Raw genomic sequence first — 15,932 nt, forward strand, 5'->3', positions numbered from 1 at the left:
ATCATCCCTCACAAACATAAGCAAAATGCTCGATTTCACAGAAATAAGAGAAATGCTCCTGAAGTGGAGCCTTTCACTTATAAACACAGTGTATCTAATCTAGCATATCCATTCTCAAAAGGAAGTAATTCTAGGTCTAAAGTTTTCTCTGTACAGAAGATCAGGTACATGGAATGTATGGTGGGGGAAAGGGGGTTGAGGGAGGCATGGCTTTAAAAGTAGAACATGACCATTTCCCTTAATATCTTTGTCACATGTAAACATTAGCACTGGCTTTAAAAGCCCTTGAAAATGCCCATACATGCACAGGAAGAAAAACATTTGCCTTGGGCTTTCTAAGACTGTGCTACATTAGGTTATAGACAAGGGATTGCATGTCACTTCACCTTTAAAATGAAAGGTTTTCCAGTAAAAAAAGAAAGCAAGAAAGAAAAAGAAAGAAAATGACACAGTGATTCTGTGTCTGGATTCAGTGTGATAGACACTAATCTCATCTTATTACAAACAGACCTCCTCCAAGGCTCTAAGAAGTTCCTTCATATCACAATTCAAGTTTTTATTCCAAACTTCAGAGTTGCACATAACTTAGCTAAAATGGAGTGGCTTGATTATTTTGTTGTTGTTGTTGTTAAGGCAGCAAAGCTAGAAATCCTAGATGCTAGGATTTCCTCATGTCTCATTATTATGAATATAGATCAGTATTTTATACTAATAAAACCATTTTTAATAATAATTTATTGAACACTTTCTATGTGTGTTCTACAAATCCATTTGTCCTTATGTCAATTCTAAGAAATGGTTCTTATTCTAGCAAGGACAGATTCAAAAGTTAAATAACTTGCTGAAGGTCACAGACAGCAGAGACGGGTCAATCTTTAGCCTTTCCCACTCCAAAGTCAAGGTTCTTAAGTGCCTTTTAGGACACCAAGGTTTATAAAGGAAGTCTTCAGCATCAAAGTGGAAAAAAGGCGTGGTGCTGGTCAGTTTGGTGCTGGGGGTAAGGGGGATCAGGGTGCTTTATAGAAATGACAAGTACCGGAAATAAAAATGGTTAGTGACATCAGCGAAGTTCTGCCTGATAATTTACGGATAGCATATATGCTGCTTCTGTAACCCTGAAGGAATGTGAAGTACACAGTTATTAGAAGCCTTCCAAATTACATCAATAATGCACTTATACTTGCAAATATTTCTGGCACAGAGGTCTCAGGAAGATCCAAGGTGATAAAGCAAAATTACATTAACGGTATTTTTTACCAAAATAGTCTTAGTTTTCTCCATTTCTCAAGTTGACAAATATAACAGGTTCTATAAAGGCAAGTCTGTAATGACGAAGATGGCACATGAGCACACAGGGGATGAATTTCACACCGTGTTTGTCACCGTAACTTAACCAAAATTCTGTAAAACATAACCCTCACCTTCTCTGGAGGTGGTTTACAATAGAACTGTTATTGTGGCAGCCTTAGAAAACCTCACTAGATCTGAGGTTCTACAAAATAATGAGAAAGCTTGGTATTACTTATGGGCAAATCTATGAAAAAATATTTAAGGCTAAATTAGGAGAAATAGTTAAAGAAAGCAACAAAGTTCTTAGCTTAAGATCTCTTAAACTAGAACTGTTTCAGAGGGTTAAAAAAAAAAAAAAAACACCGGTAACCATACTCATTATATAAGAAATAGGTCACATTATAAGTATATTCTTATTTTTCCTATGTATGACTTTTCAACTCAGCCCAGCGAGACTTAAATGATTAGAATCTAAAATAAGTTTTATTATAATCAGTTTATTAACCCCATAAAGATGGGCACATCCAAAACATAAAAGGCTCGCTAAAAATAATACGTTGAAATACATGATGATTTGGTAATGTTAAGGCTGCAAAACCCATGGGAAATTAAAGGCATACAGACTGCTGTCGGTCGAGGCTTGGCCTCAAAGGAGTTTCACAACCGAGTTCTCCAAGGAAAAGTTAATGCATGAGCTTCCCAGAAGGAAGCCCCAACCTCCCATTCCTTGGAAGTCCGCGGACTCTGTGGAAGGAGGGATTCCGAGACCACAGGCGAGGAGCGCAGACCGCGGGCATCTCCGCAGCCACCCCGAGGGAGGGCCACCTCTCGTGCCAGCACATCCCGGGACAGCCGGGCGCACCGACACCGCAAGGTCACCAGGGAAGAGGCGACTTTACATAATCTCCCGCTGCGCCGCCCGGGCACCCGGGCCCCCTCCTGCGGCGCCCGCGCTGGGCCATGCGGGGGCGGCGCTCTGAGCGAGGAGGCTGGACGCCCGGGACCGGTGGAAGCCCGCAGCGCCGCCCGCAGCCGGGGGTGGAGGACGGAGCTCCGGGATGCCCGGGTCGCTGCCGCGGAGGGCGGGGCGGGCGATGTGGGGCGAGGCCGCGGAGGGCTCGGCGCGGGCCGGGGTCCCCAGGCTCCCGGCCGGCTGCCTGCGCCCAGCGCGCCCCCCGCGGCTCCTCCCGGGACCGCCCCGCGGCGCACCTGTCTAGTGCCTTACTTGAGTGGCTTTGTGGAACTGCTTCTTGAGCCCGGCCACCGACATGGTGCTGGAGGACGCGCGGGCGGCTGCGGCGCAGGGATCCGGCGGCGGCGGAGCAGGGCGGGAGGACCGAGCCGAGCGGCGCGCTGTCCAGGCCGCCGCTCGTCGTGCAGCCGCCGGGGCTGTGGGCGCGGGGGCGCGGAGCTGCGCGGGACGCGGGCTCGTGCGGAGAGACACCCTGACGTCAGGGGCGGGTGATGCAGGCTCTTAAAGGGGACGCGGGAAGCCCCGCCCCGGGCGCGGGGTTGGTGCGGCAGGTGCTGCGGCACGCGCTACCTGGGCACTGGTGGCCGCCACAGCACCTGGCTCTGCCACACCGGCCGGCAGCGTGTTCAGAGGGCCAAGGGCATTCTTCAGCCCCGGAAGTGTCCTCGTGCCCCGCGGACTGCACAGCGGTGGCTGCAGGTTGGCAACCCAGGCACCCGCAAGACTCAGGTGATTTGCTTGGCTTCCAGGTAGCCGCAGAGGCGCTGCCTAAGCCAACCCTCCTGCCCTTTGAGCTTGCCCTCTTTGCAGCCTGGAAAGGAGTGGTGTTCTCTCTGGGGTAATGAATAAGTCATTGCTCCTTGCTTGCTTGTTCACAGAAAACATTTCACTGTCCTGGTTTCACTATCCCTTAAGCCTCCTTAACGCTGGGGAAAGCCACCAATGCTGGGTTTTTTGTTTTTCGTTTTTTTTTTTTTCCTAGATCTGTCACAATTTGATGACTTAAAAAGAAGATGAAAAAAATGTTAAACCTTAAAGCTGGTCAGGTAACTAGACTTGAAGTCGGATATTACTACAGTAATAACACTTAATCCTCTGTTTACAGTTATAAAAACATATGACTATGACATTCCTTAGGAGAAGGCAATGGCACCCCACTCCAGTACTCTTGCCTGGAAAATCCGTGGATGGAGGAGCCTGGAGGGCTGCAGTCCATGGGGTCGCTAGGAGTCAGACAGGACTGAGCGACTTCACTTTCACTTTTCACTTTCATGCACTGGAGAAGGAAATGGCAACCCACTCCAGTGTTCTTGCCTGGAGAATCCCAGGGACTGCGGAGCCTGGTGGGCTGCCGTCTATGGGGTCGCACAGAGTCGGACACAACTGAAGCAACTTAGCAGCAGCAGCAGCATGACATTCCTTTATGACAGTAGATTTAGGATCTAATCTAAAATAAACAATGGGGCTTCCCACTTGTCCAGTGGCCGAGAATCTGTCTTCCAATGCAGGGGACACAGGTTCAGGGAACTAAGATCCCACATGTCATCAGGCAACTAAGCCCAAGTGCTGCAACTATGGAGTCCCCCAGCAGCAATGAAGACCTATGGCAGCCAAATAAATAAATAAATATTTTAAATTAATTAAATAAGTATTACATAATGTAAAAAAGCATGAATCAAGTTGTACAAATACTGCATATGTAACAAAGTATACATGATTGGGCTAAAGCAAAACCACTGTAACTTGACAAATACTGTTTCACTTATACAAGTTACCTAGAATAGTTAAATTCATAGAGTCAGAGAGTACATTGGTAGGTGTCAGGGGCCGGGAGTGGGAGGGTGGAGGGAATTGGGAGTTAGTGTCTAATGGAGACAGAGTTTCAGTTTAGGAAGGTGACAACCTTGGGAGATGAATGATGGTGAGAGTTACACAACCATGTGAATGTACTCAGTGCCACTGAACTGTACAGTTAGATATGGTTAAAATAGTATGTTTTATATTATGTGACTTTTACCAAATTAAAAAAAAACTTAAAACTCTGCTGTAACTGGATGAATTGGTAGAGCAGCACTAGTTGGCTTCTGTATTCTGGTCATTAACCACTTGATCTGCTTTTTCTAGGACTAAGAAGCACATAGAGAAGAACTTGAATTGTGTCCCCATGTGGGGACCAAAAGCTATAAGCAGAAAAAGCCAGAACAGCAGAAGCCAAGGTGAGAGACACTGCCAAGGACGAGTAAGAAACAGCATGGCAGAATAGGAGGACTGAGGATGCCTGGCATCATCTCTTCAACCCCTGCCACCTGGGAGGAACCACAGACCCCGCCCCCACCCTTCCAGCCAGGCCGCTTGGGCACAGGGTGAACAGATGATCCTGTACATCAGCTGATCTACGGATCACAGCCCTTGATAATGTGAATTGAAACTCATAAAGGCAGACTCAAGCAGTTAGTGGCAGGTCACAGACCAACAAGAGCGCATGGACTCCTGATCCCAGGCTGCCAAGTGAAGCGGGCAAAAGGAGCAGATCTCCAAAGTGAAAGTCATTCCTGCTGTTTACGTACCTTTCAGATACAAGGTGGAATTGCATTTTCCAAACCCCTTGTGGTTAAGTGGGGGTGCTGTGACAAGTTTTAACTAGTGGGTTAAGGAGGAAAGTGACTGTCACCCCTTGGTAGAGAATTTAACTGTTGGAACAAGATGCTACAAAGCCCTTTCCCCTCCCTAAGAGTATCTCAGGTGGTTGTGGTCTGTCAACCAGAATCCAGAGTATGGACAAAGCAGGGCAAGGTCTCAAAAGACATTTAGCATGAGTGAGGAATAGACCTGAGTCATTTCGATTCACTGAGTCTAGGGTGGTTACTGTGACAAACCTAGAGAAAAAACCTAGCACAAAAGAGAAAATGTTTTCCCATTTCTCAGAAGAGAAAGGGAGACTTGCTATTTCCTGCCATGTGTATTTTAGTTTTTGTCATTAGATGTCCATGAAGTGGCCTGTATGTTCTCACAAAAGCCTCAGTGAAGTTTGGGGAGGTGTGTTCTCTTCTTTGTAGCCTCACTGAAGCAGTGAGCAGACTCAACCACAAGGCCTGAGGATCAGAAGGAAGGGTGACTTCAGGTACTGATCCTACCCTGACCTCTTACCCTGTGTTTTCCTTACCAGTTGGAGATAGTTCTCCAGTAGTCATATATGGATGTGAGAGTTGGACTACAAAGAAAGCTGAGCACTGAAGAATTGATGCTTTTAAACTGTGGTGTTGGAGGAGACTCTTGAGAGTCCCTTGGACTGCAAGGAGATCCAGCCAGTCCATCCTAAAGGAGATCAGTCCTGGGTGTTCATTGGAAGGACTGATGTTGAAGCTGAAACTCCAATACTTTGGCCACCTCATGTGAAGAGCTGAGTCATTTGAAAAGACCCTGATGCTGGGAAAGATTGAGGGCAGGAGGAGAAGGGGACGACAGAGGATGAGATGGTTGGATGGCATCACCAACTCAATGGACATGAGTTTGGGTAGACTCGGGGAGTTGGTGATGGATAGAGAGGCCTGATGTGCTGCAGTTCATGGGGTCGCAAAGAGTCAGACACGACTGAGCGACTGAACTGAACTAGAGATAGTTCACAGTTAGCTCTGGGGAGCCATAGGAAATTCTAAAGGAATCTCAGAGCAAGGGACAGTCCATGTTTCACAAGAACATCACACAGGGAAAGATGAAAGTCCTGATGATAGTTAAGTGGGGCTACTGATCCATCAGCACCCAGGACAAACCAGTAACCAGTAATGTGAGGTTAATCAGGTCCCAGCAGTGGTTTGCCTAGGGCACATTTACTCATGTCTGTAAGGCCCACCATGTGATCTCTAGATTCTTTTTTTTTTTTTTAATTTAAATGTATTTATTTATATTTTTAATACATTTATTTTTAATTGGAGGATAATTGCTTTACAATATTGTGTTGGTTTCTGCCATACATCAACATGAATCAGCCATAGGTATACATACATCCCCTCTCTCTTGAACCTCCCTCCCACCTCTCACACCATCCCCACCCCTCTAGATCATCACAGAGCACTGGATTTGAGCCCTATGCGCTATACAGCAAATTTCCAGTGGCTATCTAGTTTTACACATGGTAATGTACATGTTTCCATGCTACACTCTTGATTGGTCCCACCCTCTCCTCCCCACCTGCCCCTCCCCCCAACAATAACACAAGTCTGTTATCTATGGCTTGATTCTAGGAAACTCTGAAGAAGTTTGGACTCACTGCAGGACTAGATGGAGCTCCAGACTAGAGAGATAAGAGTATTACAATGGCTGCTTTTGTAACCTAACAGTTGATGAAGCTGGTATATACAAATACACACTCATGAAAAGGCTGCCATAAAATGCTCATTACAGTTGTGCTGCCAGAGCCATTCTCAAACTCTTGAGCATCAGAATCCCCTGAAGGATTTGTTAAAGCACACACTGCTGATCCACCTCCCAATTTCTGATTCACTAGGTCTGGGTGGGGCCTGAGAGTGTGCATTTCTAACTCTGAACAAGTCCCCAGGTGATGCTAACATTCTGGTCTGGGGACCACACTTTGAAAACCCCTGGGCTGGAGCAGAGATGTTAGGAATGAACTTTCTTCTCTATTCTCCCAATTTTTATAATGTTTTCCCATTACTTGTATAATACATATATTTTATAGTTGATTTTTCCTTCCTGGTTCCTGATCTGAGCAATGGAACATGTTCAGAAAAGGATAGGACTCGGTGGAAGGTGCTGAGAGAGTGAGAGAGAGCAATTAATCTACAAAGAGGAAGGGCCTAGGGATATGTGATTTCTTGCCTCTAAATGTGAACAGTGAGAAGGGGGCCCTGAAAAAGCTCCCCACCCACCGCCCCAGAACTCTGAGTACATGACAGAATCCTAAATGTAGCAAAACCAAGTCTCTCTCTTTCCCTGAGTCTTCGTCCGCCAACTTAGCATGCTCATCCCGCTGTCCTTCAAAGGAACTACTGCGGGAGAAAGGACTTTAAATCATTCTGAAACCATGGTTAACTCCCCCAGACACCCTCCAGATTTCATGTAAAGCCAGGATTTCTATTGAAGCCACAGCTTATTCCCATAAAGACCTTTAAGATGTTTTCAAAGAGATTTGTTGAGTTCCTTCTAGCAGGCACTGATAGGAGGCACGGGGGTGAATATAGTGTGAACCACCAAGACACAGACTGTACACTGCACCCCAAGGCGTTCCCACGCTAGCAGTTTGGAAAACTTACAGACATTTATTGTGACATGAATGTGGAGGAGAAAATGCACTAGACATTGAAAAAAATTCAAACCTGGGTGCCCTCTTTGGTTGCAAAGAAGCCCTGCTGCTGCTGCTGCTGCTGCGTCGCTTCAGTCGTGTCCGACTCTGTGCGACCCCATAGACGGCAGCCCACCAGGCTTCCTGTCCCTGGGATTCTCCAGGCAAGAACACTGGAGTGGGTTGCCATTTCCTTCTCCAATGCATGAAAGTGAAAAGTGAAAGTGAAGTCAGTCGCTCAGTCGTGTCTGACTCTAGTGACCCCATGGACTGCAGCCTACCAGGCCCCTCCGTCCATGGGATTTTCCAGGCAAAAGTACTGGAGTCGGGTGCCATTGCCTTCTCTGCAAAGAAGCCCTGACAGAGGCTTTATGGAGAAATGCAGAAACACAGAGCAAGAAAGGGGAATCAAAGGTCAGTGAGGAAGAACTTTGTTTTACAAAAGGTTATTGTAATTCAACATGCTGCCCTCCCATCTCTTGAGATCAAATCAAAGTAAAATAGTAAATGAACCTAGATCTGCTTTGCGAAATTCCAATTAAAAGAAACCCCACACAATCTCACCTCACTAATTGGGCAGGAAATTCATGGTCAGCAATAATTCCATCACATCATTCATGCACTATTTCTCCTTGCATTACGCCAAGGCTTCTGGCAAATACCAGATCTCTAGTTTGCACAGAGCTGCTGAACCCTGACCCCTTTCAGAGGGCATCTCATTACAAGCAGGCAGAGGACAAACAGCGCTTCTCATCCTTTGCCCTTCAGCCCTGACGCCAATCCTCTGGCCCAGGCCAGGATAAACTACTCCCGACTTTACCTTTACGTATAAGCTCATGAAGCACAAGAAACAGAGCAATGCAAAGGCATTAAATTCCAGCTTCTTGTTTAACAGAAGGGCAAACCAAAGCAAGGAAAGAAAGTGACGTAATCATTATTACTTTTTCTACTCCAGCATCTGGCCTCAGTTTCAGCCAGAGACTCCCATCAGTGTTGATAAATATAGATTGGGATGAACGAGTGAAAGACTGAATTGTCGCTGGCGCTGTGTTCTTATCACAGTGAGTCTGATGTCCAACCATACTCACCCAGCAGCCTTGTATTAAAGCCTGGGTTGTGCAGCACGCAGACAGTCGTTCTTGAGCAGGTGGCACTTAACCTAAGAATCTGTGCCTTTGGATGCTGCCAGTAGCATTGGGCCCCCACCCAGTATCAGCAGGGCTCTTGAGCCTTTCCCAGAGGCGGGAAATCAGAAAAAGGCCACATTCATCTCCATGCTTTCAGCCCACCACCCACACCCCATCAGATACACATTTCTGTCTCTTGGAGGTGGGAGGTGTGGGTCTCTCTCTCTCCCCTCCAACCTTTGCTTCTCTCCCACACAGCCCTCCTCCCTTCAAAGCACAGGGACCTCTCCCTGCAGAAGTTTTCTCTTCATTTAGTAAACCCTATAAACTCAATCACGAGAGAAGGAGGAGGGGACTTCACCAAGTATGTGATTCATGTTAGGCTCTTACATCTGGGTCTCTATTTATTACTTGCAACCCATTTTGAAATGCTTCCAATTTCCCTAGGAAAATCCTGCCATCTGCAATGCCATTTCCAGAGCCTTTCTTTTGAGGTCTTTCCCCATCCTTCTAACCCTATATCTTCTCTTCATTTGTCACACCTCAAAGCCCTAATTGGGCATCTCTGCCGTGAACTGGGTATAACATGTTTTACATATTGATATGTAGTGCTGTATTCTTAACTCTTTGAGTGCAGGGTCTTATCTTTACTTTCACAACTCTATGCAGAAAATATAAACATTAGATATGGTCTGATGGCAATTTGAAAATCCAAATGAAATTTTTAAAGCTAAATCCAGCAGAGGTCCAGAAAGACTGGAACTAGCTTGCTTCTCTCCAACTGAGCAGGCTGAAGGCCTTAGCTGCTTCTCCCTTGCTGTTCCTAAGCCTGAATCTCCAGGTTATGGTAATTTTGAGAGTTCTCAATGACCTTCCCATGGTTGTTCTTGTTGCTCAGTCAGTAAGTCATGTCCAGCTCTTTGTGACCCTATGGACTGTAGCTTTCTAGGTTTCTGTGTCTTTCACCATCTCCCAGAGTTTGCTCAAACTCATGTCCATTGAATTGGTGATGCCATCTAACCATTTCATCCTCTGCCATCCCCTTCTCCTTTTGCCTTTAATCTTTCCCAGCATCAGGGTCTATTCCAATGAGTCTGCTCTTCACATCAGGTGGCCAGAGTATTACAGCTTCAGCTTCAGCATCAGTCCTTCCAATGAATATTCTGGGTTGATTTCCTTTAGGATTGACTGGTTTGATATCCTTGCAGTCCAAGGGACTCTCAAGAGTCTTCTCCAGCATCACAGTTCAAAAGCATTGATTCTTTGGCACTTAGCCTTCTTTATGGTCCAACTCTTACATCTGTACATGACTACTGAAAAAACCCTAGCTTTGACTATATGAACCTTTGTCGGCAAAGTAATGTCTCTGATTTTTAATATGCCACCTAGGCTTGTCATAGCTTTCCTTCCAAGGAGCAAGTGTCTTTCAGTTTCATGGCTGCAGTCACCATCTGCAGTGATTTTGAAGCCCAAGAAAAGGAAATCTGTCACTGCTTCCACTTTTATCCCCTTTTATTTGCCACGAAGTGATGGGATCAGATGCCATGATCTTAGTTTTTTGAATGTTGAGTTTCACACCAGCTTATTCACTCTCCTCTTTCATTCTCATCAAGAGGCTCTTTATTTCCTCTTCACTTTCTGCCATTAAAGTGGTATCATCTGCATATTTGAGGTCATTGATATTTCCCCCAGCCATTTTGTTCCAACTTGGGATTCATCCAGCCTGGCATTTCACATGATGTATTTTCCATGTAAGATAAGTAAGCAGGGCAACAATATACAGCCTTGTCGTACTCCTTTCCCAATTTGGAACCAATCAGTTGTTCCATCTGTTCTGACTGTTGCTTCTTGACCTGCACAGAGGTTTCTCAGAGACAGGTAAGGTGGTCTGGTATTCCCATCTCTTTAAGCATTTTCCACAGTTTGTGTTGATTCACACAGTTAAAACATTTAGCATAGTCAATGAAACAAGTAGATGTTTTTCTGGAATTCCTTTGCTTTCTGCATGATACAAAGCTTGTTGGCAATTTGATCTCTGGTTCCTCTGCTTTTCTAAACCCAGCTTGTACATCTGGATACATAAATAATAGATTGCTCTTGACATAGTCAACCAATATTGCTTTCTGTTATTTGCAATCAACAAACTCCAAGTGATATACATCCCCTCTCCCCTCCAACCCTTGCAATAATGTTCTAATCTCTGTTCTTGTTCAGCTCTAGCAACACAAACACAGCAATTTAGACAACTATAGTGACTGCTTAGCACTGCATTAGTTTCCTTCTCAGACAAGGGTGGACAGATTGAGTGACAAGGAATATAGTCCTTCAGCAAGTGGCAAGCCTCCCTCTAAGACACTGACCTTCTGATTTTCAAATCAAATCTTCTGTTTATTTGATTAGTACGTGTCAGGCCGCCCAGGGTCTGAACCTCTCAAGCCCCTGGGAACTGGCAGCTGAATGCTGGTAAATAAATGCCAAGCAGTTGTACTCAGAGACAGCAGTGCCCACTCCTGGAGTAAGAACAACCTTAATTAAGTGCAAACTGTTAGGGCATCAGTACCATTGGCTTATTTATTCTATTCCTGGATGGGCATTATCATTAGAGATTCTGAAGGCATGTTGTTAACCCTGAATGTAAGCTCTGGCTAGTCAGCCTGTTAAAACATGGCATTAAAGAGGCCAAGTTCTGTTGCTATTTCAGTAGCCAGTTAGCCATGCAGAGAAAAGCTATTCCTTAGTATAGTATGCATCCCACCCTATCATCTCAAGGCTGCATTCTCTTGATTACAGAAAAGCCAAGGTGAGAGAAAAAACATAACTTTAGTTCAGCAAAAACTTGTCAACAAAACTAAGAACTTGGAGTACAATCTACTAATATTCTATCAGCTGTATATACTTTAAAAATGCCATATTCTACTTTATATTTTTAATAAACAGTTTATACATAGGTCATTTATCTTTGATTTGGGGTGACTTATTTTTCCCCTTTAAAAATTATTGATGATTTTATTTAATTTTACAGCTTGTATTTTCTCTGGCCCACACATATAAGGCTTTCTTCAGTGACAAAGAATCAAATATAAAGCACTATTTCAAAAAAGCCTTTCAAACATTTAAGTTAACATGAATACATCACCCTGTCACGAATACCAGTTTTCTCTCAAGGTCCAGTCACAGGAAATTTGTCAAGTAGGGAATTCCTTAGAACAAAGATCGTGGAAAGTTTCCTGTGAATAGAACTGAATAGAGTAGGGAGAACTTATGACAGCAATTATTAAGATGTCTTTAATTTGAGGGACTTCTCTGGTGGCCTGATAGTTGAGAATTCACCTTCCAACACAGGAGATGTGCTTTATAACTGGTGGGTTTGACCCCTGGTCAGGGAACTAAGATCCCACAGGCCATGGGGCAACTAAGATCATGAGCTCCAACTGGAGAGTCCACAGATTGCAAGGAAGACCTGGAGCAGCCAAAAAAAGAAAGATGTCCTTAATATTGAAGGGGCAGTACAGGAAGAAGGAAAGCGCATTCCAGCCTGCAAGCATAGGGCCAATGAACACATACAACAGAGAGGAAATGGCAGTTGAGAGTCACAGTGGAGACAAAAAGACTCCTTGAGCCCAGTTACTAGAGGATGCAGCAGGGAGGGGAAGAAAGCCCAAACAGAAAGATGAGGAATACTTCTTCCCCAAGACAGAATAGTGGTAAGAGGTGTGGAGGGATGAAGCCAGGAACAGTGAGGCAGGAGAGCAATCGATGGCATCAAGAAGCCTAACTGTGAACAGACCACACTGGGGGCCTTACAACACCTGGCCCCTCCCCCAGGCCTCCAGCCTCAGGTGCCCAGCGGGGCTCCTGTTCCCTAAAGCGCTTAATCCCCATGTTCAAACATCCCTCGCTGTGCACTCCTGGCTCTAACTGGGTCTTTGCAGGCACCCCTCTCTCTGCCTGGAATAGTTGTTTTCTACTATACTTCTTTCTATAGAAGACTATAAATTCAGAACTACTCTGTAACTTTGGATAGCCCTTTGGGCTCACAGATCTTCCTAAAGAAAACCTGGAGATGTTTGTAAACCACTTATCTTATGAGCACTTCTGACCTTTAAGCATTAAACCATCAGGGGGAGAGATGGAAGTGGTGATTCAGTGTTCACCAGCTCACCCCTCAGCCTTCTGGAAGGACTGTTAGCCTGTGGGTGTACCTTACACTTCAGCAACTTCTGCTTAAGAATTCTACTAGTCAGAAAATGATAGAGCACTCAAACCTACACTGTATTATGTAATTCTTTTAGACACAAGTACACACTGAGATATATATATATATTTTAAGTTTCAACTATTTCCATGAATGCAATTAGCCTGAGATATGCAGATGAGACCACTCTAATGGCAGAAAGTGAACAGGAACTAAAGAGCCTCTTGATGAGGATGAAAGAGGAGCGAGAAAAAGCTGGCTTGAAACTCAGCATTCAAAAACAGTGTTAATATTATTTGGCATTAAAGAGACGAAGTGCTGATACATGCCATGATATGGATAAGCCTTGGAAATATTATGCTCAATGAAATATACCAGTCACAAAGGACTACCTATGGTACAACTCCACTTACATAAAATATCAAAAATAGGCAAAACTATAAAGACAGAAAGTAGATTAGTGGTTACCTTGGGCTGGGAAGGATAGGGAGTTTGGGGCTGATGGCTAGAAAGAGGGGTTTTATTTGGGGATAATGAAAAGTTCTAAAATAGATGGTGGTGACGGATGCACAGCTGGTTCCAGGTCTGGATTTGCCATATGTGATGATCTGATTACCTCTACCACTACAATGTTCTCTGAAAACACCATCAGCTGCTTCCCCAAATTCCTTTCTTTGTCCAGTTCTCAACTCCAAATAACACTTTCCTCAACTCCCAGCCTTTTCTTTCCTTTCACTGCCCCTATTCTTCTGTCTTTCCCAGAATCCGGCTCGTGTTTCTGTGCACATTCTCTGATTCTACAAATACAGACATCTAGGAACTAGCTGGCACAGACAGAAATCCTTTTAAAGAGGACAGGAAACAAGCGAGCAAGGAAAATCCCCTCCGGCTAGCAAAGCACAGGAAGCTTGTGATGGCAGTGATTTCTGTTTGTGCCATCACAGTCCAGCTTTCAAATGAGAATCCCAAGGCTCATCTCATTCTTTTTGCCTCTTTCCTCCCCTCCCACTCCAGCTGCTGTCCATGGGAATCAGCATGCCTTTTGATGACACAAAAATTCCTTCCCTGATCAGCTCAGCTGGGGATAAGCCCATCTTCTCTGGTCCAGTAGGGCTTGATTTGAATAACTTAACTCATTCTTGGGGTACTTAATGTAGCTGGTGGGGAGGGAGGACAAGGTCTGAGTCAAGCTCAAACCACCTATTTTCAAATGAATGCTAGTAGGACTCCATTAACAGAAAATAGTAATAGATACTATTTGAGCATCTTTCTGTGTGTGACATTTTTAAGACATTAACTCATTAATTCTCATATAACTATGTGTTGAATGGATTCTTTCCCCCATTCTATGAATGAGGACACTGCAGTTGGGACAGATGGAGTAATTTTGTGGAGATGGTTGGATTCAATGGACATGAATTTGGGCAAACTCCGGGAGATGGTGAGGGACAGGGAAGCCTGGTGTGCTGCAGTTCATGGGGTCACAAAGAGTGGGATACGACTTGGTGACTGAACAACAACAATAAAAATTCGGTCAGAGGTGGAGCAGAGATTCTTACTAGCTCTGTGTGTCTCTCAGGACTCTTCTCCCACCGGCTGTGCTTCTTCTGCCACAGACGATGTCTGCTTCTCCTGTGTCCAGGTTATGGGCTTCTCTTCCTGCAGAGAGAAGAGGACTAAGTACAATCTGGAAAATTCTTTCAGGAGCTAAGCTGACTGCGTAAAAGAATGAAACTTTCTAATGGCCCTGTATAATGAAGACTAGAATTTGAGGAAGGTCAAGTGGAGAGGAGCACATGATCTCTAGGGAATTTTTCACTAGATGTTGCTGTTGTTTAGTCGCTAAGTCGTGTCCGCCTCTTTGTGACCCCATGGACTGTAGCCCACCAGACTCCTCTGTCCATGGGATTTCCCAGGCAAGCATACTGGATTGGGTTGCCATTTCCTTCTCCAGAGGGTCTTCCCGATCTAGGGATCAAACCTGTGTCCCCTGCATTGGCAAGCTGATTCTTTACCACTGAGCCCTTCTACTAAATGGTGCTTCTTAAAGATAAGCTTTCATGTGGTGCAGATAGTGCTGATGTAGATTCATCTATCCTTTCCATATTCCTGCAGTTTTCCCCCACCCCAACCTGTCTATACCAGAGGATAAAGCACTTTCAGACTCGTCCTTTTGCCAGCCCAAGCTCCTTGGCCCCTGTTATAGAGGATTCTCCTGCAGGAATTAATTTCTCCTTTCTCTTATTGAACGTTTGAGCTGCTTTCAGTTTTGGACCATCAAGAACAATGCTGCTGAGAACATTCTTGTATATGGTACTCTTGCCACACATATGCAGGCATATTTGTTGGGGATTTATCCAGGAATAGAATTGCTCGGTCACAGGATAGCATATGTTCAATTTTATTATAGAATGCCAAATGAAAAAATTATTGCACAAATGTACCCTTTCCCTAGCAGTGTTTGACAGCTTCCTTTGTTCCACATTCTCACTGCAACTTGGGAATGTTAGTCTTTTTGGCTAGCTTTTCTAGTAGATATGCAGTTGTATCTCAAAGTTTTAATTTACATTTCTCTTATTACTAATGAAGTGAGCATCTTTTCATATTCTTATTGATTATTTGAATATTTTCTTTTGTGAAATAAATACCCATTTAAATCTACTGACCATAATGGATTGTCTTTTCCTTATTGATTTGCAAACAATCTTGATATATTTTAGAATCAATGCCTGTATCAGTGATGTATGTCACAAATAATGTTTCTATATTCCATTAGTCCATCTGTCTTTGTTCAAGAAGGAGACTGGCCTATAATTTTCCTTTTCCAAAGTGTCCTTGTCAGGTTTGGATACCAAGGTTATGTTGGTCTCATAAATTATGTTAGGTGTATTCACTTTTGTCTTATTCTCTAAAAAAGTGTATGTGGTATTGAAAATATTCCTTCTTAAATGATTGGTAAAATTCACCACTAAGGCCATTAAGGTCCAAAGTTTTCCTTATGGGAGATTTTAAATTCTAAATTTAACATTTTTGATATCTGCAAAACTA

General features: G+C 44.3%; 1 protein-coding gene across 2 annotated transcripts in view; it reads right to left on the reverse strand.

The window, feature by feature from the left end:
- Positions 1–15,932, reverse strand: part of SH3GL2 (SH3 domain containing GRB2 like 2, endophilin A1) — a 243,989-nt gene that overhangs the window by 221,618 nt on the left and 6,439 nt on the right. Inside the window, exon 2 of one of the 2 annotated variants that reach the window (XM_086414977.1) lies at positions 14,444–14,543. Coding sequence is in view for 1 of the 2 variants with exons in the window: in XM_086414976.1 (XP_086271102.1) it covers positions 2,516–2,560 (45 nt within the window). In the remaining variant the exon portion in view is untranslated. Of the gene's footprint in view, positions 1–2,515; positions 2,744–14,443; positions 14,544–15,932 lie in introns of those variants that run through there. The other variant, XM_086414976.1, reaches the window with a different exon arrangement.

The sequence above is a fragment of the Bos grunniens genome, chromosome 8, assembly GCF_055505025.1.
Source record: "Bos grunniens cultivar Pamir isolate PY7600 chromosome 8, Bosgru_T2T1.0, whole genome shotgun sequence".
In the NCBI taxonomy this organism is placed as follows: domain Eukaryota; kingdom Metazoa; phylum Chordata; class Mammalia; order Artiodactyla; family Bovidae; genus Bos; species Bos grunniens.